Consider the following 24,842-nt stretch of genomic DNA (forward strand, 5'->3'; position numbering starts at 1 on the left):
GTGTGGAGGGACACACACCAGGGCAGAGTCTGAAGGCACTAACCTCTGATGACTATGGATGACGTACACAGGGCGGAGCCTGCGTCATTTGTTGCCTTGCAGGTGTACAAGCCCGCGTCGGCCATGCTGGCTTTCTTGACTTGCAGCAGCAGAGCGTTGTTCTTGAACGTGATCTCGCAGTTGGAGGTCGGGTGGATCTCCACGTTATTTTTGTACCAAGCAATGGTGATGGGCTGGGACCCTGCCACACGCCCTTCCAGTTTGAATGAGTTCCCTTCCGTCTCTTCTATCGTCTCCGAGAGCTTTTTAGTGAAACTCGGTGGGGTGAGGCGCTCTGTAAGAAATTAAGAAGACGGCTGAGAGGGAGACAGAGGTGGGTTACCACCGTGGGAGAGAAGGGAGTCCTGTTTTGGTTAATTGTCAGGGATAACTTGTCAAACCCAGCCTAGCAAGTCATGTTCCCGAGTGACTCCTCTTCCCACAGCTAACTCTCGGCTGTCTTCTGCCACATGAGCATTTACAGAACCAGGGATTTGTAAGAAGAGAGACTCAGTCTTATGGTTGAGGAGGACATATCAACTTCTAGGAAATACAGACTAGATGGCATCAGTTTTTCCTCATTCAAACTTATCTCCTGGTAAACATTTTCATGTTATTTATTTTCAGACGTTTCCTAGGAATCTACCCACCGTAAGAGACCTGGTGTTGTTTAAGGCTCTTAGGTTCTACTCTCAAATGGCTGCCCTCCATTGGACCACATGCAAAATAAACTCTACCTTTTATGTTAAGCTGGGCTGTGCAGGAGTCTTTTCCCACTTCATTGATGGCATAGCAGGTGTACTGTCCAGAGTCACCTTTGTCCACTTTGACAATGGTCAGGTGCGCACTGTTTTCCAGATAGCTGATTTGGTAGTTACCACCACTTCGTATCTCTCTGTTGTCCTTGGCCCAGGTGACCTTGATGGGCTGTGTTCCTGTGACATGGCATTCCAAGTCAGCACTTTCTCCCACCACAGCATCCACAGGGGCCAGAGGGATATCAAAGAAGGGTGGATTCTTCCCCTCTGTAGAGAGATCACAAGGACAAGGTTTCAGGTTTCAGACTTGGGCTATGCCCATTGAAGAAACAGCAATGATTTCTTTTAAACTCTGTAAGTGATTACAGAAATTTCAATTATAGCAACAGATGTCTTCTATCCACGAACCTGTGAGGATGAGCTTGGCACTTGAAGAGGCAGAGCCGATGGGGTTCGTAACAGTGCAAGAGTACTGGCCTGCCAGGCTCCTGTCGGTCTTAAAGATGTTCAGAGTGGCGATGTTGTCTAAAAATGATGTTTGTACGTTTGGGCTGTCTTTCAACGGCTTGCCGTCTTTGTACCAAGACACGGAGATGGGCTCAGACCCGCTTACGGCACATTCAAAAACCACTGGCAATCCTACCGTCTCTTGCACATCTCTTAGTTGTTGAGAAAAGGATGGCGGAAGCTTTTGCTCTGTGGGAACAGGATCAAAGCAATGAACGCAGCTGGATACGTTAAATTGAGTCATAGCCACCCTGCCAATGTACAGGAAATGCCTTTAAAAATACGAGGGGAGACTGGGGTGGGGGAGTACCAAATTAACTTGGAGATGGAAAATAGCACGTGAGTTTTCGGAGAAAATGTTTGTAAAGTAGGAGATACAAAGAGAAACAAAACAAAACACCTGTAAGCCAACAAAATGTTGATCAGCTAAAGGCCTGTCTCTGGCACCCAGCAGAACCTTCTGCTTCTTAGATCACCTTCTAGCAATCCAAATAAGAAAGGTATGGGGTGGATTTAAAAATGTAAGTCACTTTAAGGTTTATAGAGGTAAAGGGTAGCATGAACTTTCCAAGTGACCATTTGGTCACCTCCCTGTATACAAAAGGCATAGAAAGAGAGGGGCCAGAGGTGGCAGTACAAACCTATAATCTCAGAGGCAAGGTTAGGAAGCTGTCTCAAGAATTTGAGATCAATACAGAAAGAAATCTGCTCACAGCTGACAGCAGCCTATGCCCCGGAGACCCCTGAGTTCCAGGTCGGAGACTGCAGCTACACTGAGCCCAGACATTCGAGCCTCGCTGGAAAGGACTGTACCTGGTGCTGCTGACCACCCTGACAGCTGTCAATTCTCAGCCCTCACCAGCCATGTACTAGCTGTTGGGGCTGAGAGCTGGGACCTAGAGGGAAATTCAGTCATGTTTGTCCTGGGTTCTATCAAGACAGGTGTGGGATAGGCTTGATTTCCATTACAAATGATGTAACATTGCATATGTTAGTACTCCTAACACTTCTTGGGACTGTGCCTCAGGGATCACAATCTGTATAAGTTTAGAAGTTCTAAAAGCTAGTCATGACCTTGGTGTGTAGGTTTAGATAGTGTCCAGATTGGAATCCTGATGCTAAAGACTTAGTAAGACAAAAAAAAAAGAGTTGAGAATTACTTAAGCTATCTAGGTGCTGCAAGGGCAGCACAAGGACATCTGCTGTTGCCCTGCAATGCAAGGCTTATAGAGAATTCAGAACTGCCATTGACTCAGACATAAAAAGAGTGAAAGACTTTTTAGCTGACCTCCAAGAATACCTAACCTCCCTCTCAGAGGTAGTCCTTCAGAATAGGAGAAGATTAGACCTGATATTCCTTAAAGGAGTCTGTGTGCTACACTGAAAGAAGAATGTTGCTTCTATGCAGACCATTCAGTAGTAATTAAAGACCCCATGAATAAACTTAGAGAAAGGTTAGACAAAAGACAGAGAAGCGCATCAGGGATGGTTCGAGAGCTGGTTTAGTAGATCTCCTTGGATGACTACTCTGATATCTTCCCTTATGGGACCCTTCTTAGTTTTGCTTCTGCTTTTGATTATAGGTCCATGTGTGTTAAAGAAACTAGTTAATAGGTTTGACTCCTACAAAAAGATAGAGACGCTCAACAAGGTTGGTTTGAGTCTTGGTTCACTCGGTCTTCCTGGATGACTACCCTACTTTCTGCTATATAGCTGGGCCATTACTAGTAATTTTCTTGGTTTTAGTTTTTGGACCCTGTGTGACAAACAGGTTAATTGCTTTTGTTAAAAATCGAGTGGGTGCTGTGCGGTTGATGGTTCTGAGACAACAGTACCAGTCAGTTAGGACAACTGGTGAGACCAAATATGAGACTTGATATCAAAATTCTAAGATTAGAATTACTTAGTAGAAGAAGAGGGGAATGAAAGGAAAATTATACAGATTTAAGGTTTAAAAATATGAAGTTAAAAGAAAATTCAGACTCAGGACTAAACACTGTGAAAAGCAAATCCAGGCAGCCCCGCCCTGCCGCTAGGACTAACAGACCATAAAGATAAAGAAAAGGAATGCAGGAACCAGCCCGAGTTATCAGGACTGACTCAAACCATCTGGCAGAAGGGCACCTCCCCCAGCTTACTCAGAGTCACACCTTAACCAGATGTCCTTCAAACCCTGATACGCCCCTAGCTCCTAAGATCCTGTACGCTCTAGTCAATACGTACTCTCCTGCTGTGCTGTAATCTCACTGCCATGTTTAAATGAGCCAATCACTTATAGCCCCGCCAGAAATTAGCCAATTGTGTGTAACCGCGCCAACCCCCCTAGCCTTCCCTATATAAACCCCCGAGTTTGGAAGCTCGGGATCGATTCCTCTGTCTCCTGTGTGAGATACGTGTCGACCCGGGATCCCGCTAAGACCTGGGATCTCGTTAATAAAGCTACCTCGTGCTTTAAAAAAAAAAAAAAAAAAGAATTTGAGATCAACCTATTCTACCTAGTGAGTTTCACCCAATAAAAGTTATATAGCAAGAGCCCCAGAAAAACAAGCTAAAACAATCAACCCCTCAAAGGAAAAGGGTGAGTTGCTAACTCTAACTGGAATCACTTAAGCCAAAAAAAAAAAAATCACATTTTGATTTTCCCCTAAAGAAGGCCCTCATCGGGTATTTTAAATGTTTCAAAAGGAGCACTGATCCATTTGCTTTCAAAATGCCGTGCTCACCTTGAACAGTCAGGAAAGTTGATGAAGAAACTTCTCCCACACTGTTTTCAGCCCTGCAGATATATTCTCCACTGTCGTTGCTGTCAACCTGGGTGAAAACCAGTGTAGCCACGTTGTTCTTAAAATGCATCTTGCAGGTGGTGGTGGGCCTTAGCTTTGTGTCTCCTTTATACCAGGAGACCCCAATTTCGGGAGTCCCAGCAAGCTGGCATTGCAAAGAGGCAGAGTCACCAACTGTCACTTTCAGGGGCTCCAACTGCTTGACGAAATACGGCGGTTCTGCAGCAAAAGAGATAAGCAGCCATGAAGGACCAGTTGGGACCACTGCCTGGGTACGAGGCTGTGAATGTGCAATCGAAACAAACCTAGTATCAGGATCTGGGCGGAGCAGGAATCTTTGCCAGAAGCGTTTTCAATGTAGCAGTTGTACTGCCCGGAATCCTCAACAGTGCTGCTCAGAATTTCTAGAATGGCTGACTTTTCGGTTGTGGTGATATTACACCGTTGGGAAGCAGTGACATTTACGCCATTTTTCTTCCATGTGACAGAGATCGGAGGAGTTCCAGAGAAGGTCCCTTCTAGAATGAGGGGCTTGCCTTTCTCTATGCTGTAATCATTGAGTCTCTTCACAAATATGGCTGGGGCTGGTGTGGACAAATTGATAAAACAAAATCAAATACACACACACACATATACCCCCTCCACACACACACCCAGGCACAGCACATCTGATGGCTCCGTGAGACTCAGCTGTATAAACAGAATAGCAAACCAACCTTTCACGAAGAGCTGCGTTGTACAGGAAGCCCTGCCGGCCTCATTGCTAACTATGCAGGTGTAATCTCCACTTTGGGATGTATCTACATCAAACAACTCCAGTTCAGCCACCGAGTCCTGCAGAGACACGTTGCACCTGGCCCCAGGCACAAGCTCGCTGCTGCCTTTGAACCAGCTGACAGTGAAAGGAGGTGTTCCTTTGACAATGCTCGTGAAAGTGACATTACTGCCAGTCAAGACATCCATCGGGTCCGGCTTCTGAACAAAAGATGGTGGCTCTAAAGAAAGAAAACACAAGTTGGGGACATTTTTAAGGTTTGTGGACTTTTTGATTGGTCCCTTGTGTGGTGTGGCTGTGTATGACTGTGTTTTGAACTGACCTCGCACAGTCAGGGGGGCACTGCATTCGTCAGAGCCCGCCACATTGGTAGCTATACACGTGTAGTCGCCGGCGTCAGCATCCTCCAGCATGTTCACGGTTAGGGCACAGGTGTTGTCTGTCAGTGTGGTCTGGTACTTCCGGCCACTGCTGATCTCATTCCCGTCATGGAACCACAAGACGGAGATTGGGGGTGACCCGAACACTTTGCACTCCATCACAACGGAGGAGCCGGACAGACCATTCGTCTCTTTCAGTTTTCTTGTGAACGAGGGAGGGATGATTCGGTCTGAGAAGGACAAGAACGAACAAATCAAGGGGTGTCAGTTATAAAATGTCTCAGAGAGAATTGTCCCTTGGATGGGACATCCCTAGATCCGTCTGGCTCTTTTGAAAGATTCCCTAAGTTTCACCCATGGGATTATGCAAGGTCAAGCCTGGAGAGTAAGTGTGGAGAAGTTGCTTTCATAAAGGGTCTCTCTTTCTTGGTGTAATGAGTCCTTAGTGGTGACTTTTCTAGAAAAGCCCTTTCGTCCCCCACCCACCACTCAAGCACAGGCTTTACTTCTACAATGCTTTTAGAGACTCTTCCCACAGAAAGTGACGTGGTACGACTTTGGTGTTTTCCTTCTGTTTGCACAAGTCCTCTGCCTCTGACCCTGCTGCATCCAGTGATACAAGATGCACATAGCACTGTGAGGACGGAGCTTCTCTCCCATTTAGGGCAGTTGGGGTCCTCGCCGTCATAAAGATGAACACACAGGCTACCAACCTGAGACCTGAATGGAGACTGTGCAGCTGTCTTTGCCCACAGGGTTTTGCACTTCAAAGCTGTACACCCCACTGTCGCCAGGTGCCACGCTGATGATTTTGAGGCCGGACACTTTGTTGAAGAAGCTTATCTTATATTTGCTGTCACCCGTGAGCTCTTTTCCATCCTTAAACCACTTGGTGCTGAGCTCAGGTGTCCCAGATACCGTACACTCCAAGGTACAGGTGTCTCCTGTAGTCACCTTAATAGATTCTGGCTTTTCCACGATTGTGGCAGGCTCTGAAAGAGGTGGATGATCACACCATCATTAAGAGTGAAACTGAAGATGGAAACTAAAGGAAACACAGACCCGCGTGCACTTCCTGCGTTCACGAGGACACCCGCTTTACTGACCGAGCACTGACAGCGTGGCGTAGCACTCCTGCACCCCTGCGTCATTCTTGATCTGGCAGGTGTATTTCCCAGCATTGGCTGGTTCTGCTCTTGAGAAATGGAGGGTCGCGACGTTTTCAGAATGAGAAATCCAGATGTTGTCACTTTCTCTGACGATTTCCCCTTTATCTTTGAACCACGCCACCGAAATCGGCTCAGCGCCCTCAATTGTTGTCTGTAGCTGGACTTCTTTGCCAATGATGGTAGAAACGTCGCTCAGTTTCTTCACAAATTGTGGTGGTGCTGAGGAGGGGAGACAGGGAGACAGGGCTTCAATATGTACAGGACTGCATTATGAATGTGAGAAATCATCCCCATGGTAATGTATCATTACCAATAATATATATATATATATATATATATATATATGTGTGTGTGTGTGTGTATATACATATGATGTTATGTATATATTGATCTATCTATATATAGGAAAATGTAGTTAGTATATATATATATACATACATACATATATATTATACAAGGAAGGTTTAGATAGAATAGATTGTAGATTGTTAAGGATAAAAGGAAACACCACACAGTAACCAAGGTACAGCATTAAAATTAGAAGGAGACCAGCAAGCAGAAGAGAATGAAATGGCTCCTACCTTTCAGAGTGACAGAACCCACACAGGTGTCACTCCCGACATCGTTTGTGGCTTTGCACTGGTATTCCCCGATGTCTGCCGTGTCCACGTTCAGGATGTGAATGCTTGTGAGCAAATTCTCAGACATAATCTTGTACTTCTTCCCACTTCTGAGTTCTCTCTTGTCTTTGTACCAAGAAACTTGAAAGGGAGGTGTTCCCTGAAGCTCGCACTCAAGGTGAACATCGGCTCCTTTAAGTGTCTCAACTGGAAAAGGCTTTTTGCGGAACACAGGTGGTTCTAGGATTGGGGGCAGGGTAGGGTGGAGAGAAAATTAGGATGAATTTCATATTCAGACAAGGGTAAGAACTAGCTTTCTACTCCATTGGGATCCCTTCCCCTTTTTATTGGATCCTTGAACAGTTTTGAAAGTTTGTCAGAGGGAGAGTAAGACTGAGAATGTAGTGAACTGTAGAGGAGCTGATGTGCAGAGTGGGGGTAGAATGAGGTCTGACCTTTAACCTTCAGCGACGTGCTGCTGCTGGCGCTTCCTGCTGCATTGCGAGCCTCACAGGTATAGTCCCCACTGTCTTCAACACTGAGATTGTGCATCTCCAGGATGGCCACTGAGTCCTCGAATGACATTCTGAATTTACTGCTTTCTTGAATTTCCACCTCATCTTTATACCACAAAACCTTGATTTCTGGAGACCCGCCTATCTTGCATTCGTATCTTGTATACTCATCCTGCTTCACGATCCGTGATTGGTCTAGCTTCTTAATGAACCTGGGGGGTTCTAAGGAACCACAAGGACAAGCACAAGGCAAGGGACAGAAAAGACAGGTGAGTTACAAGAAGGAAGAAATCAGTCAGAGTGGACTTCATCTCCAGGAGACAAGTTCATTTGATACAGCTTAGGGAAGGCTAGTTAAGTGATATCTAAGTAGAAAATCCCTAAGTGAGACACGTTTACATTTGTGAACACCTATAATCTAACCGTGGCTATAGGAAGAAAAGGAAGGTCATGTTCTCTACTGTGTAGCCCGCCTCCCAGAAACAGAATTATCTCTGTAGGCCTGAGTTCACAGGCAACATCACAGAAATCCTCTGTGATGGAGGGAGAGACTGAGTGCCCTGTGTGTGAGTCTGAGGGGAGTTATAGCTTCAAAGGTATTCATTATGTACCATACGCAGCCAGAGCAAAAGGGATATCTTAAGATTTTAAAGTACAGTTATCTCTCATATGCCTTCAAAAGATATATCCCTTCAGCGTCCATCATTTCCTTCTGAAGAGAGTGAGAACAATGTTCTTAAACATTCGGGCTTATAGGTAAAATGGTTAGTTGTCTCATGGTGCAAAAGGGTCTTGAACATCAATCTAAATTTTAAGATATTTATGAACTACTGCTCTAAGAAGCTTAAAGATACTAAAATTGATTAGAGGGTAGTCTATGGAGGCAAATCTATCAACCTTGCTACTCAGCTGTGAAATATTCTTGCATAACATTGGGTGCTGAGGCACCTGAATCCTATGAGGCAGGCATGCATAAGGAGATCTTAGCAATCTGAAGTTTGCTCGGCTTCAGGTGCATACGTGTGGCTTCTCCGGCAATGCACTTAGCAACCCTCGAGTCCACCTACATCAAGCTCCATGTTCACTGCTCTTCAAACAAAGCCATGTTAACTTGGATCTAAGACTCCCTATCAACTTTTCAAAAGCCTCCCTTTTTGTGGTCAAATGCACCTGGATACTTATTCTGGAACTAGAGACAGTGGGTCAACTCAGCCTTCATGGATTTGGGGTGCATGTACACTAAGACAAATCGTGTCCTCAAAATGGATTTTTTGGAGAAGTCCCTTATTTGTTCCTGTATATGGTTGGGCATGCATCTGATTAAAATTAAATGCATCTCGGATATGGACATGCACGGCATGTTAGGTCTTACATAACCCATGCCTACCAACCACAACACAACTATCCAGACCCCAGACCTAGCAACCACAATACAACTATCCAGACCCCAGACCTAGCAACCAGATTTTCTTCTTCTTCCTGGCTCCATAGACAAAAGCCCTAAGCAGTGACCAGGGGACTTTTGAGTAAACAACACTCATTGACAGTGATGTCATCTTTCAGAGTATCAAGCACGAACTTCTGCATGACCCTTAAACAAAACTCATCCTCAATACTATGCTATTTGAACAAGAACTTGGAAACTCCTGATCCAAATCGCTATCCTGGCCCACCGGCTTCTGCTGTTGACGAAGCATAGCTGGTGGTGGGAAAGAATTTAACCTCACAGTTGACCTGACTCTTCTTGAAGAACTTGGGTGTGCTATGTTTTAGAGGGTAACAGATTCATTAACTTACTAAGTACCGCAGAAAATATTTTTCCCTTTGATAACTTTTCAGACTAGGCTCTTCATATAACTATAGGAATGTTTTTGGTTCATTTTCTCTTTAATCTTTGAAAATTTATTTTCCACTTAACATTTTTGTAATTTTCTACTTTAAAAACAAATCAAGATGTTTTCCCATTTAGAAGATCCTGGACTCATTTGTGACCCCTCTGTTCCTCCTCCCCTTCCTTTTTCTTCCTTCTTCCCTTCCTTTTTCCTCCTTCTTTCCTTCCTTTTCTTTAATTCATTCCATATTATGATATTAGGGCTCCAACTTGGCATGTCCTTGTATACACACACACACACACACACACACACACACACACACACACTCTACAGTCATATTTCCCATCCACATTTCAAGACATAGATAAAGTGAAAGAGATCTTGGCACTTCACTCTAAGGAGTACCTTGTACACCAAGTTGAGCAGAACAAGAGTCCTTTCCAGCAACGTTGCTGGCGTAGCAGGTATATTGTCCAGCGTCTCCTTTGGCTACTTTGAGCACAGTCAGAGTGGCAGTATTTTCAACCAGAGTCATCTTGTAGTTGCCTCCAGGGCGAATCTCACGGTTATCTTTAGCCCAGGTGATTTTGATTGGTGCTGTTCCAGTGACATGGCATTTAAAAGAACCACTTTCACCAAGAGCAAGGTCTACTGACACAGGCTTTAAGTCAAAGAAGGGAGGCACTTCATGTTCTGGAAAGAAGGAAGACCAACATGGCGATGTCAGTTTCCATGATCCAAGATTAGGAATAGAAACCAAATAGCACCAATCCTTTGGTGGCCCAAGGAAGTGAAGCTGTATTGTAAGGAAGAGGGTGATATGATGAGTTACTAACTCACCTGACAGGATGAGCTTCGCACTGGACGAAGCAGTCCCAAGAGGATTAGAGGCTGAACAATTATACTGACCAACATGGCTCTGGTCAGTTTGCAAAATCTGTAGAGTGGCAACATGATGAACAAAAGACATCTGCAAATTAGAATCATCTTTTAAAAGTTGGCCATCCTTGTACCAAGACACCTGAAGAGGTTCCGAGCCATTGATTCGACATTCAAAAGCGACTGGGAAGCCGAGAGTCTCGTGAACATCTTTCAGCTTTCTCGCAAAGGAAGGTGGAAGTTTACGCTCTGGAAAGAAGATATAGACAATCCTTATTTGTCACAGTATGTGTCTCTCCATGAAAAGCTCTTAATAGAATGGGTCTGTCAACACACAGCAAGACTTATCAAGCAAAACCGTCATCACCTTTGATAACCAGCACAGCGGAAGAAGCAACAGCCCCCACACTGTTTTCTGCCTTGCAGGTGTACTCTCCCACATCACTGTGGTCCACCTTGTTGATGACTAAGGAGGCCACGTTGTTTTTGAATTGCATCTTATACGCAGGAGCGGACCGTAGCTTTGTATGCTCCTTATACCAAGAAATTCTGATTTCAGGCGTTCCGTCCACTTTACACTGTAACGTTGTGGGCTCGCCAATAGCTGCTTCCACATGCTCCAGGGGCTCGATAAAGTAAGGTGGTTCTAGGGTACAAAGGATAGCAAGCGATTTGTTAACACCAACTAAAAGTGATTGACAGGGAGAGACAACAACAGGAAGAATGCACTGTCAGCACACCTAGGACAGACACAAGAGCTTCACAGATATCCTGTCCGGCTTCATTTTCTATCAGGCAAGCGTACTGCGCATAGTCCTCTATTGTGCTCTCAAGAATTTCTAGGATGCTAGATCTTTCTGTCGTGGTGATGCCACAGTTAGGAGACTGTGACAGAGGATATTCATTCTTCAACCAGCTCACGGCGATAGGTGGTGTGCCAGAGTACGTGGCTTCCAGAACGATGGGGCTGCCCGTCTCCACACTGGTGTCAGCCAACCTTTTCACGAAAGTGGCTGGTTCTGTAAGGAGCAAATATGAGGGTTGAGTTGTACCTTCCAATGGAGCACGGGAAGACTTTTAAGAAGTAGTGGGTACTAGAGAAAAGACCGAACCTTTCACAAAGAGGTGCGTGGTACAGGACGCGCTGCCAGCATCGTTGGTCACGAGGCAAGAGTAATCTCCACTCTGCAACGGCTCCACCTCCAGGAGTTCCAGCTCAGTGACAAAGTCTTCTAAAGAAATGGTGCAAGCCTCCCCTGACTCCAACTCCCTGCTGCCCTTAAACCACTTGACCTTGAAGGGAGGGGTACCTCTAAAGACACTGGTGAAGGTCAGGCTCATTCCAGGCAAAACTTCCACAGAGTCAGGGGTTTGTTCAAAAGATGGTGGTTCTAAAATGCCCAGATAGGAGGGAGAGGGAAAGAAAAGAGGTCACTTAAAAACGAAGACAAACGAAGACAAGGCACTCGAGGCTGGCCAGTGGGGAGAGAAGCAGAAGAGCATCTTTGTACACTGACCTTGGACAGTCAGAAGAGCAGAGCTCTCATCCTGACCAGCTACATTGGCAGCCACACACGTGTATGCGCCCGTGTCGGAGGGCTCCAGGGAGCTCAGAGTCAGAGTGCAGACGTTATCCGCAAAGCTGGGCTGACATTTGGGACTGCTGATGATCTCGTTGCCATCCAGAAACCAGCCCACTGATATTGGGGCCGAGCCTGACACCCGACACTCCAAAACCACAGAGGCCCCAAGCGTGGCAGTCGTGTCCTTAAGCTTTCGGATGAAGGACGGTGGAACAACTCGGTCTAGAGAAGAACAGTTTCCATTTAGAAAGGAGCTTTCTTCCTCTCCCACCTCGACTGGAGGGGCCATCTTTATCAAGGCCCCTTCTTCCTACTCACCTGAGACATGGACAGACACAGTGCAGCTGCTTTTGCCAACACTGTTTTCCACCTCAAAGCTATATAAGCCCTTGTCATTCATTTCTGCGGAGGGGATCTTAAGGGAAGCCAGGTTTCTGACAAATGTAATGTGATGTCTGCTGCCTGAAGATAGTTCTCTACCATCTTTCAACCACTTGGCTGAAAGTTCTGGAGTCCCAGCTACTACACACTCCAGTGTGAAGGGATTTCCAGTCGTCACAGTCATGGGTTCTGGTTTCTCTACAATCCTGGCTGGTTCTAGAAGAAGAAGAAGCATATTGCATTCAGGACAAATTCACCTTAGTCAGTGGCTAGTTGGCTAAGAGTCGTCTTCAGGAAATGATTATAGGGCAACTCCCTCCTTTGTTTTCTGAGTCTCTGCTTCGATACTAACCTAGGACAGTCAGGAGTGCCGAACACTCTCTCATTCCGGCATCGTTTTTGATTTGGCAAACATATTTTCCAGAATGCGATGCTTCTGGACTTCCCAGTTGGAGAGTTGCAATGTTATCCACGAAGGAAATCCTAACGTTTTCACTCTCCCTGATGACTTCACCTTTATCTTTCAGCCAGACAACAGAAATTGGCTGGAAACCTTCCACCACAGCTTGTAATTCCACAGGATCCCCAATAAGGGTGGACACGTCACTGAGCTTTTTCACAAACCGGGGTGGTTCTGATGAAAGAAACGCGTGGTTAAATGAAAGACTAGAAACATACCGGCGTAAGTTATTAGTTGAACAGAGACAGACCGAAAGAAGAGGCGGGTGCTTGTGTGCGTCTATGTGTACAAACCTTTGAACTTGACGGTGCAAGCACACGTGTCACTTCCCACCTCGTTAGTGGCTTTGCAGTGATACTCCCCTATGTCGGGGGCTTCCAGATTAAAGATATGAAGACTCGTGTCAAAATTTTTGGAGGTGACTTTAAATTTCTTGCTGCTCCGTACTTGTTTCCGATCTTTAACCCACACCACCTCAAAGGGGGGCGTTCCCGAAATCTCACACTGAAGGATCACATCAGACCCTTTCAGGGCTCCAACTGGAGGAGGCTTCTGGGTAAAGACAGGAGGAGCTACCGGAAGAAAAGAGGATGAGCAATGAGAGGAACGGCTTAACCAAAGAGAACAAATGCTGTTAGTGTCCACATAATCTAGAGATATTAGCTATGAATAGGAGATCATTAAGAGTGACTGGCAGGAATAATGGCAACACACAGTGACACGTGGAAATTCATAAAACATACTTTTAAGAGCCGTAAGCTTTTAGATTTGAATCTTCCAAATTCACTGATTGACTCTGTAGTGAAAAGTTGGTTAGAGGAGAACTGGTTTCACAAACACCCGAGGAATACTGGCTTTTTTCTAACCATCAGAAATCCTCAGGCACAAGTCTAGCCTGATTCCATTTCTGGATATTTGGACAGCTCAAGACCTTGAGACCATAAGGAGTCCACTGAAGAGGAGGAAGACAGCAGAAGAGGGGTCTAACCTTTAACTTTCAGGGCTGTGCTGCAGCTGGCATGACCAACGCCATTGTGAGCTTCACAGATATAGTCCCCAGTGTCCTCAACACTGGCTTCGTTGATGGTTAGCAGTGCCACGGAATTCACGAAGGACATGTTGTATTTCCAGCTTTCATGAAGTTCGCTGTCATTCCGGAACCACACAACTTTGATCTCTGGAGAGCCACTTATCTTGCATTCCAGTTGGATGGATTCTCCCTGCTTGGCAACTTTTGAAGTATCTAATTTCTTAATAAACTTGGGAGGTTCTAGTAAACCAAAGGAAACAATCAGTAATGCATAATCATGTGCCGAGAGAGTTTATCCTTACAGTCGACAATCCCCGAAGTTCACATTTAACAGACTTACTATTAAGAATGAACTTTCTAATGATTTCATCATAAAATAAGTCATCTTTTTTTCCTATTAAGTAATTTAAAATATTTATAAGAAAATGTAGCTGATATATTGCAGTCCAGATATATAAGGGAAAATGCACTAGCTGATATAATTCTGTATTTGATATAAAACTTGTAATGATAAGTCAGGGTGTTATACAACAAGAAATGATGAAAAGGAAGAGTGAATGATTGAAACCGTAGTCAACAAGGTTTAATGAAAGAATGCTCACTTAAGAGACAATATGAAGAGAAGGCAAAACTTTGGTTATTGTTCCTCTAACATGTAGGCATCAATCAGATATGATTGTTAGTTTAACCCAGAAGTTTAAAAACTCAAGACAGCTGAAAATAGTGTCTCACACCTGTAATCCTAGCTCCCAGGAGGCTGAGACAGGAGGATTCCTATAAGTTACAGGCCAGCATGGACTATAGATAGTAAGACAGTTTCTCAAAAACAAAAACAAACAAGGCAAAACCACAACTTCTTTCTCATCTTTGGCACTACCGAGAGATTGAGTTCACAGCTTCACATATATGAGGCCAATGCTCGCATACTGAGTTATAGCACCAGCCTCAAAATGGAAAACCTAAAGACCCTTAGAGGACAGTAACACAGGCACATGACACAACAAACATTGGCAAATACTCTGCCATGATACCTTTCACACTGAGCTGAGCAGAGCACATGTCTTTCCCAACATCATTGGTGGCTTGACAAGTGTATTGACCAGAGTCTCCTTTGCCCACTTTAAGAATCCTCAGATGGGGAGTGTTGCCCACACACGTGATAGTATAGTTCCCTCCAGGTCGGATTTCCTTGTTATCTTTTGACCACGTGACTCTCATCGGTTGAGCGCCAGTGACGTGACACTCAAAATCTGCACTTTCTCCGGCAATAACATCTATGGACACTGGCTTGATGTCAAAGAAGGGTGATTTCTTAGGTTCTGGAAGATTAGAGGAAACGGTTTCGGTTGTCAGTTATTTTTTTCTTCACAATTAAATAAAAAAAAAAAACCCCAGGGTTTATAAAGAGAAAGATGGTCATGGGAACACACCTCTTGCTGTTAGTCTAGCCGTAGAAGATGCTGTGCCAAGTGGATTGGAAGCCGAGCAGGAATACTGGCCAGAGTGACTCAGGTCGGTTTGCAAAATTTTTAATGTTGCCACATTATCCACAAATGACATCTGCAGATTTTCATCATCCCTTAGAAGTACCCCATCTCTATACCAGCACACGTGGATGGGCGCAGAGCCATTTAGTCGGCAAGTGAGGGTAACTGGTAAGCCAACGGTTTGCTCAATGTCCTTCAACTGTCTTGCAAAGGAAGGCGGGAGTTGGCGCTCTGTAGGAAGACAAGTTATACTTGAGGAGTTAGTGGATAAAGTGCGACCCTCCCCTTAAAGATAAAGGAGTTAATGAGGGGAAAGCAACTTTCTTTTTTTTTTTTTCTTCTCTCTTTTTTTTTTTTTTTTTTCGGAGCTGGGGATCGAACCCAGGGCCTTGCGCTTGCTAGGCAAGCACTCTACCACTGAGCTAAATCCCCAGCCCCGAAAGCAACTTTCTTAATGTCTAAGATAAAACCATCACCTTGGATTCTGAAGACGGTCTTAGAGGCTGCTGCTCCTATGCTGTTCTCTGCCACGCACGTGTACTCTCCGCTGTCATTGATGCCCACTTTATTAAACACAAGCGTGGCCACGTTGTTTGTAAAGTAGGTCCTGTATTCTGGAGTTGACCTTAACTTGGTGTCTCCTTTGAACCAAGATACTGTAATTTCTGGTGTCCCAGCAACTTGGCATTGCAAGGAAACTGAGTCTCCAACTGATGCCTCCAGAGGTTCTAATTCCGTCACAAAATAAGGTGGTTCTAAAGAAGAAAGGCTCACAATCAGCCAATGAATAGCAGAAGAGCAAAGGTCCCACCCTGCGTGTAAATCCAAAATTCCTAAGAGGGTAACGTAACACACCTAATGTAGATACGAGAGCGTCACAAGAATCCCTTCCTGCCTCGTTTTCAATCTCACAGGAGTAGTGCCCTGCATCTCCTTTGGCGCTGGTCAGAATCTCCAGGATGCATGTTTTCTCCGTGGTGACAATGTTGCATCTTTCAGATGGAGTTATGACAACTCCGTCTTTTTTCCAGGTGACAGAAATTGGAAGTGTCCCAGTATAGGTGCCCTCCAGAATTATAGACTTCCCTGGCTCTACAGAGTGATCACTTAACTTCTTTACAAATGTGGCCGGTTCTGATAAGTGACAGACATTGCAGTTAGACACATCGTAAAGCCATAGACATTTCAGTAATCAAAGCAAGGAGAGGGAGTGTGTTTGGCAAACCTTTCACAAAGAGACGCGTAGTGCAGGACGCTTGGCCGGCATTGTTAGAAACCACGCAGGTGTATTCCCCACTCTGGGATACGTCGATATTAAATAATTCCAGTTCTGCCACGGTGTCTTCAAAATAAATATTGCACCTGTCTCCTTTCACCAATTCTCTGGCACCCCTAAACCAGCCAACCTTGAATGGAGGGGTTCCTCTGATAACACTTGTGAAGGTTATGTTTTTGCCCGGAAGGATTTCCAGGGGTTCAGGTTCTTTCACAAAAGAGGGAGGCTCTACACAGACATAGAAGACAATGGAAAGATCCAGTAAGCTCTGTACTTACTTTCAATTTTGGATAAGAAATGAAGAGTACTTTAGATGTGTATCAATCTGGACATATTCCCAGAGAGGAATTTTTAATACATGTCATGCAATACTGACTGTGTATCACTGACCTTGTACGGTCAACAGGGCACGACATTCATCCGACCCAGCCACATTAGCAGCCACACATGTGTAACTGCCCATGTCCGATGAGTCCAGAGAATTCAACTGCAATGTGCAGATGTTATCTGAAAATGTCGTTTGGTACTTTGCTCCACTGACAATCTTAGTTTTCTCATGAAACCAGGCAATAGAGATAGGAGAGGATCCAGCCACTTTACATTCTAAGACGCAAGAGGTGCCCAGGACGCCACCAATATCCTTCAGTCTTCTGGTGAAAGAGGGAGGGACCATTCGGTCTGCATGAGGAAAGACACATGATTTGTGGTGACTGGAAGGGACAGAAGAGTTGTGAAAGAAGGAAAGTTCATAAGAGAAATTTGCATACGGGGGCATCTGCGAGCCGATGCAAATGCCAGAACTCACCTGACACATCGACCACAGCCGTGCAACTGCTTTTTCCAACATTGTTCTGAACCTGGAACGTGTAGGTACCGGCATCTTCCTTCTCAACTGAGAGAATTTTCAAGGAAGAGATTTTGTTGTAGAAGCTAAATTTGTGTTTTTGGCTGCTGGTCAAGAGCTTTCCGTCCTTATACCACTCAACAGACAGCTCCGGAGTGCCAGCCACCTTACACTCCAGGGAACACGTTTCTCCCACGGTCACCGTCATGGACCCTGCCTTCTCTACAATGACCGCAGGCTCTGAAATAAAACATGAGATGCCTCTTTAAAAACCTAGACCTTCCCTGCATCTCCTCTATGAATCGCACTAAGATTATCTCTCCCAGTGATGATTATATCATCCTCTCTCTTGGCTTTAAAACGTGACTCCATAATTCTATGCCTTCATAAAATTATTAGCATTCATTAAAAACATATTTGGGCATTATTCAATTCCAAGACAATTTGGGCAATGTACACCAGATGATCTGGCTTTTAGAAAGGTATAAATTATATTTACTTCATGAGTGCACATGTGTGCTTGGTGGGGGTCTATGCCATGGAATGCATGTAGAGGTCAGAGGTCCCAATTGGTCCCAGGGATTGAACTGAGGTCCTCAGGGATGATGGCAGGCAGCTTAACCCACTGGGCCATCTCACTGGGCCATCTCACTGGGCCATCTCACTGGGCCGTCTCATTGGACCCCAGATAATGTGTCTTGATTTACACTTGACCCTTTTTAGAGCAGAGGGTCCCTGTTAAATGAGTTACTTGGTGCTTTCTCCTCTGTGCTAAGTTGCTAGAGAAGATAGTTTGAAAGATCTCTTCACTTTCTTTCTTATTAATGGATTGAAATTTAATATGCTCAATGATGACAATGCATATCTTTCTTCAAACGTTGCTCCTTTGTCAGCTTAGCCACTACTATAATACAGTAGTGTACGTAAGAATAGAAGGCCTCCAAGTGGTTCACACTGAAAGCAAAGATACTCAGGATATCTGCTCCCCACCAAGAAAATGTGCAGATGCAATAAAACAGCTAGCTATCATTCGTTAGAACCGCGGGAATCAGAAAAGAGTGCTTAAGTTGGTCCTTTTCCCTTAAGCCTTCTAAATAGTGAGGCTTAATACAGTTCTGGGAGAAATTCAGAACCATAAGATTGCACGGAAGCTCATCCCAGTGATTGCTCCCAAATGCTAACAGGGGACTGCTGTACCTAAGACAGTCAACGAGGCCATGTTTTCCCTCACTCCGCCGTCATTCTTGACTTGGCAAATGTACTTCCCAGCATTAGCTGGCTCCGCTTTAGCAAACTGCAGAGTCGCGACGTTGTTGACGAAAGAAATTCTAACGTTCTCGCTCTCTCTGACCACTTCTTCTTTCTCTTTAAGCCACTGCACAGAAATGGGCGGGGCACCTTCAATGGATGCTTGCAGCTCAGCAGGCTCGCCAGCCACCACCGTGAGGCTGTTCAGCTTGGAGATGAATTTTGGTGGTTCTGAGCAGGAAAAGATAAATAGAGATTGCTCACAGCGCTTTCCAGGTGATGGGAGAGAGGGCATGCTGAGCATTTGGCATGTGCCTGATCTTTCTGCCATGCCCAGAGACCATGCTTACCTTTTAACTTTATAGCACAGATGCAAGTGTCACTGCCCACTTCGTTCTGGGCTTTGCAGTGGTATTCACCGATGTCTGTCGAGTCCACGTTGAGGATGTGAATGCTCGCGTGGAAGTTCTTGGATGCGATCTTGTACTTCTTGCTGCTTCGGAGCTGACGCTTGTCTTTGTACCACACCACCTCAAAGGGCGGTGTTCCCGAAAGCTCGCACTCAAGGCTAACTTCAGTGTTCTTAAGGGTTTCTACTACAGGCGGAAAGCTACTAAAAACCGGTGGTTCTGTAAAAAAAGACAAGAATGTCTCATGAGTTGGGCTACTCGACTTCCTCCGGTGGAAAAGGGTTTTCTATTTTTCAATCAGAAGCATGGTTTAAGATGTTATCATGCGTGGGCAGCAACATCACAAAGGAGCTTTTATAAGACAACCAGCTAGATAGGTGGAGAGCCGAGGCACATCTAAGAGGGTCACAGTTGAGAAACTCAATGTGCTGATTATTTTGGACCATAAAGATTGATGCAGGATTTACAGATGAATAAGTATATCAGTAAGTGGGAATTTTATGAGCTGTGGAATCTTGCCTTTAGAAAATAAAAAAAAAAGAATGTCATTTATGCTTTACAACAGAGGTACCCAGAAGTCACAATCACAGCTGTGATCTGAGTCTTCCACTTCAGGAACTGGTTATTGTAATAATTAACTCACATGACAAATTTGAGCATTATGCAAAGCATGCTGGGAGATGGCTGTGGAAAATATCAGCACTATTTGCACCACAGTAGAATTACATTTTTAAAGATAGGAGCTGATTCTCGGGAAAGAGGAAAAACATTGTTGCTCTTTTAAAGATGCAATGTTAAAACCTGTATTCTTTATACATTACATCATTATGGTACAGACCATACTAAGGATCCTGATATAGCTGTAATATGATTGAAATCAAATGACTAATTTAAAAATTTTCTATTTATTTTCATATATCTAATTCATTTTAAAATATCTAATTCAATGCTTGGTCACTGTGTTAGGTGATCAGAATAATAGCATTAAAATTACAAGAAAAATGTTTCAAAATGATCACCTGCATGTAAAATAAACTTAATAGGAAAAGGACATTCAATCAAGGACATATGTCTATATTTATGAAATATTCTAGCTTTGAGATAGAAACTAAGAAAGCAGTGAAGAAGCCATGAGACCCAGGGGAGAAGGTGATGGGTTTCCATGAATGAGAAAAAGAAAGATATTTCTACCTTTTACTATAACCTTGGTACTGCAGCTGGTGCTGCCAGCAGGATTCTGAGCCTCACAGATAAAATCCCCACTGTCCTCTGTCCCGAGGCTGTTCATCTGCATGACTGCCACTGAGTCAATGAACGTCATCTGGTATTTATCACTGGCTGTGAGCTCATGTTCATTTCTATACCACACAACTCGAATTTCTGGAGATCCAGTAATCTTGCATTCCAATCGTGCCGAGTCACCTGCTTTTACTATTTTGGAAGCTTCTAATTTCTTTACAAACTTCGGTGGTTCTAAAGAGTCAGGAAAAGGGAAATTATGAAAGAACAACAACAAGTCACAAAAGTCCAATTGGGCAGTATGTAGAAAAGGGAGAGACAGACCAAGATCTGGGAAATAGGCTCTACTGAGTTAGAAAGCTACATTGTAACAGAGCACAGGAACAAAGGAGGCATGGATCGGACAGAAACATAAGACAAGGAAACTTGCACACCTGTCACAAGCAACATTGTAGTGCAAGAGTCGCTACCAACATCATTGGTAACTTGGCAAGTATACTGTCCAGTCTTAGAAGCATCCACTGAGTAGAGGTTTAAGAAGCTGGTTGACCCTTCCAAGCCAATGAAACACTTAGGTCCTGAGACAAGTTCCACATCATCTTTAAGCCATTTAATTTTGAATGGTGGTGTTCCTTTCAACACAGCCTTAAATTCCACTGTAGAATCCGGTATAGCTTGCTGCCTCTCAGGTTTCACTAGGAAGCTTGGTGGTTCTACAGATTTTAAGAGAATCATATTTAGTTATAGCCCTTGTAGCTCAATGATTTTTATAGACATATAAGAAAACAACTCAGGAAAAGAGGTAACGATTAAATATTTCTTGAGCCCAATGAATGTGAATGGAAAGAAACAGAATTATTAAGAGCTTTACTTCTGAGGATACAAGGTTAAGAGTGGTGTGTTTTGGAAGTGCCTACAAAGAAGAACTTAGAAGATACAAATGAGCTCTGACCTTTCACAGTTAAGATGCCACTACAAGCATTGTCTCCTGCTACATTGGACACCTTGCAGGTATAATTTGCAGTGTCTTCTAATTCCAGATTACTAACTTCCATTGACACGGTATTTTCGTGACATACAAGTCTGTATTTTGCACTTGTAGATATTTCTTTTCCATCTTTAAACCACTGAGCATTGATAGGAAGTGACCCAGAAACCTTGCACTCCATGTGGATAGAAGATCCCAGAACTTTATCCATTTTGGTTAACTTTTTGGTGAACGATGGAGGAATGTCTTGGTCTATCCAAGGCAAATAGCAAAAACACAGCCATTAGTCTGTTGCTCCTCGTCTACAAGGTCTATGCTGTAAGGTAAGGTAGGGGCAAAGGTACACACCTAGCACTCTTAGGTAGGCATCACAGCTACTGCTTCCAAAGTCGTTTTCCACCTTGAACGTGTACTGTCCACTGTCTTGCTTCATTACTGACTGAATCCTAAAACTGGCCACATTATTTTCAAAACTCATTGAAAAATATCTACTGGGTACAATCTGTTTCCCATCTTTAAGCCATTTGACTTTGAGTTCTGGTGTTCCTGCCACCACACACTCCAAGGTGACTGGGTCTTTCTCGGTAACATCAACTGACTTAGCTTTCTCTATGATTTGAGCAGGTTCTGTAGTAAGAATGAAAACGTGCATAAATTAGATTGGTGATTCTACTAGAACCCAAACACACATATACAACTATCCCTATAGAACACAATCTCAGGGAATAGCTCACTGACCTTGTACTAAGAGGAAAGCATAACACCTCTCCACTCCTGACTCATTCTTGGCTTGACATGTGTATCGCCCACTGTGCCCGTTGTCCACACTCCGGACTTGAAGTGTGGCCACACTATCCTCAAAAGAAATATGGACATTGTCATTTTCCTCAAGAATCTGGTCATCTTTTAGCCAAGTTATAGAAATCGGAGGTGAGCCTGCCACGGTGCTCTGAAAGGTGGCGGAACTCTTCAAGACGGTGGTGACATTTTCTATCTTCTTGATGAACGATGGTGGTTCTGTGATTAAATGAGACAGTGGTTCAAGAAAAGGCACCTTTTAACTCCTACTCATTACCTACTCATTAAAGAGCACTCAGTATTTTGACTTGGTGGCTGGTCCTAGCACGTGACTGACCTTTCAGGGCAACTCGTGCAGTGCAAGCACAGCTGCCTCCTTCGTTGGCTATGATGCACTGATATTCACCAACATCTGAAGGGGCACACTTGGTTATGTGCAGGTAAAACACTGACATCTTCTCAGACATTGTGTACTTTTTGCCACTTCTGATTTCCTTGTTATTCTTCAGCCAAGTGACTTCAAATGGAGTTGTCCCCATGACCTCACACTCTAGTTCCACGTCGCTGTCCTTTACTACCTCCACAGGCTCCAGCTCCCTGATAAAGATGGGAGGCTCTACAGAGTCAAAAGGAGGACAGAGAGAAGCTTAACTCAAGAGAAACCTCGGCCCCCGCAGGCAGCCCGGCTAAAACGCAAAGCGGACTCCATAACGAACCTTTCACTTTTAGTTCGATGCTACAGCTCGCAGTGCCTGCGTCATTTCGAGCTTCACAGACGTAAGTCCCACTATTTTCAACCCTGGCATTAGAAATCTGGAAAGTGGCTAAACCATCCACAAAAGAAATGCCGTATCTCCTAAGATCTGTTATTTCATTCCCATCCAAATACCAAGACACTCTGATTTCCGGGGTGCCTGTTACTTGGCATTCAAATGTTGTTGACTGTCCATTTCTCAGCACTAGCACTGGGCTGGGCTTCTTAATGAATTGAGGAGGTTCTAAAGAAGAAGGAAAAAAGAGAGCAACATGCTGAATGGTTTTTAAAACAAAGCTCAACAAACGAAACCATTTTCTTAATGAACTTTCCCTTCCCAAAGACCAGTTAAGCAAGCAAGAAAAAAAGAGACGATCTAGAGACCAGACCTTTTACAAAGATGGTGGCTTTACTGCTTGTCGTGCCAACATCATTGCTTAGCTGGCAAATGTAGGTCCCGGAGTCGGCAGCTTTGGCTGAAAAGAGTTCAAGAATGGTGGAGGTGTCATCCTTCCAAACCGAGCGAGCTGCCCCAGGGTGCAGCTCCTTGTTATCTTTAAACCACTTTATTGTCATGGGTGCAGTGCCACCCACAAGAGCCTTCAATTGAACCCTTGTGCTGGGATTCACATCTTGTGACTGTGGCTTTTCCACGAAGTAAGGGGGTTCTGGTATGAAAGAACAGGAAGCAAAAGAGAGAGACAATTTATTTTAGAACTCAATGAAGGGGAAATTAAGAAGTGTAAGGCAATAAAGTTTGGAAAGATAGAGATTAAAAATTGCCAACCTTTGACTGTCAGGTGACCACTGCACTGGCTGTGGCCTGCCTTGTTGGTGGCAGAACAGGTGTAAGTTCCACTGTCTGTGCCTTCCAGCTGACTGATCTCTAAGAAGGCAGTATTGTCATGAAAAGAGAATTTGTACTTGTCACTAGCTGAGATTTCTTGGTCGTCTTTGAACCATTGGATGCTTATGGGATGTGATCCAGCCACTATACACTCTAAGTCGATAAAAGACCCTTTAATGCTGTCCATCTTTCTCAGTTTTTTGGTGAATGAAGGAGGTATAATAAGATCTAGCCAACAAAAAGCAAGAAAAGGTTAGGTTAATCTAACTATTTTTGTTCTCTCTCTTAACATTCTCTCTCCCTCTCCCTCTTCCTCTCTTCCCCACTTCTCTGTCTCTGACCACAAGGTGCTAAGACCTGAACCCAGTATCTTGTACACACAAGGCAAGTGTATTCTTTTATTGAACTGTACCCAGAGCCCTGTGTTTTTTCTTAAATCATACAAGAAGAAGAGCCCCTGAAACACTCAACTTCTATCAGTAGAAACAATACCAACCTAAGACATTAATGCTAGCCTTGCAGCTGCTTCTCCCAACATCGTTTTGGACCTCAAAAGTATATTCTCCACTATCTTTCTTCTCTGTGGAAATAATCTTTAGTATTGAGACTGTGTCAGTGACACTGATTTTGTATTTTGGACCCAGGGTAAGTTCTTGGCCATCCTTAAACCATTTGGCTGAAATCTCCTTAGTCCCTGAAAATTTAACTTGCAAAGTGGCTGGGTCTCCTTGAGTGACATCTATGGACACAGCTTCCTCTGTTATTGTCGCAGGTTCTGTAGAAGACAAAGGACAGGTATGGGCTATGAAGTGCCCCGCTGTATGGTCTATTATCTATTTCTCCCTCCAACCCAAGGTCGATTTCCGGACCAACCTTTCACTGAGAGTAATGCAGAACACCTTTGTATGCCTGCATCATTTTTGGCTTGACAGACATATTTCCCATCATGCTTGACTTCAATACCACTGAGGTATAGACTAGCCACGTTGTTCTCAAAAGTCATTCTTATATTGTCATCTTCGGTGATCTCATCATTGTCTTTTAACCACGTCACAGTGATTGGCAAGGAGCCTTTCAGAGTGGCCTGGAAGGCAGCTGTACCTCCACGGAGGGAACTGGTGGTTTCGATCTTCTTAATGAAGGACGGGGGTTCTATCAGAAGAACGGGTTCTCAATCAGTGCTACGGCAAGACCGAATCTAGAAACTTAACATGTGTCTGGGTAGGAGAGCCCGTCCATC

The 24,842-nt window shown here is 44.3% G+C and overlaps 1 protein-coding gene across 2 annotated transcripts in view; it reads right to left on the reverse strand.

Moving 5' to 3' along the window:
• Ttn (titin) overlaps nt 1–24,842 on the reverse strand; it is a 272,327-nt gene that overhangs the window by 170,505 nt on the left and 76,980 nt on the right. For both annotated transcript variants that reach the window (NM_032068.1, XM_087654755.1), the window contains 41 exon segments: nt 44–334; nt 777–1,064; nt 1,206–1,493; nt 4,028–4,306; nt 4,393–4,671; nt 4,804–5,082; nt 5,185–5,472; nt 5,956–6,234; nt 6,349–6,630; nt 6,993–7,271; nt 7,487–7,768; nt 9,784–10,071; nt 10,219–10,506; nt 10,625–10,903; nt 10,998–11,276; nt 11,370–11,648; nt 11,775–12,062; nt 12,159–12,437; nt 12,574–12,855; nt 12,975–13,253; nt 13,670–13,951; nt 14,743–15,030; nt 15,142–15,429; nt 15,675–15,953; nt 16,054–16,332; nt 16,424–16,702; nt 16,865–17,152; nt 17,280–17,558; nt 18,516–18,797; nt 18,917–19,195; nt 20,168–20,449; nt 20,650–20,928; nt 21,168–21,455; nt 21,552–21,830; nt 21,942–22,220; nt 22,339–22,617; nt 22,718–22,999; nt 23,145–23,423; nt 23,543–23,830; nt 24,099–24,377; nt 24,476–24,754. In NM_032068.1, the coding sequence (NP_114457.1) occupies nt 44–334; nt 777–1,064; nt 1,206–1,493; nt 4,028–4,306; nt 4,393–4,671; nt 4,804–5,082; nt 5,185–5,472; nt 5,956–6,234; nt 6,349–6,630; nt 6,993–7,271; nt 7,487–7,768; nt 9,784–10,071; nt 10,219–10,506; nt 10,625–10,903; nt 10,998–11,276; nt 11,370–11,648; nt 11,775–12,062; nt 12,159–12,437; nt 12,574–12,855; nt 12,975–13,253; nt 13,670–13,951; nt 14,743–15,030; nt 15,142–15,429; nt 15,675–15,953; nt 16,054–16,332; nt 16,424–16,702; nt 16,865–17,152; nt 17,280–17,558; nt 18,516–18,797; nt 18,917–19,195; nt 20,168–20,449; nt 20,650–20,928; nt 21,168–21,455; nt 21,552–21,830; nt 21,942–22,220; nt 22,339–22,617; nt 22,718–22,999; nt 23,145–23,423; nt 23,543–23,830; nt 24,099–24,377; nt 24,476–24,754 (11,571 nt within the window).

Source organism: Rattus norvegicus, chromosome 3 (genome assembly GCF_021556685.1).
Source record: "Rattus norvegicus strain SHRSP/BbbUtx chromosome 3, alternate assembly SHRSP_T2T, whole genome shotgun sequence".
Taxonomy (NCBI): domain Eukaryota; kingdom Metazoa; phylum Chordata; class Mammalia; order Rodentia; family Muridae; genus Rattus; species Rattus norvegicus.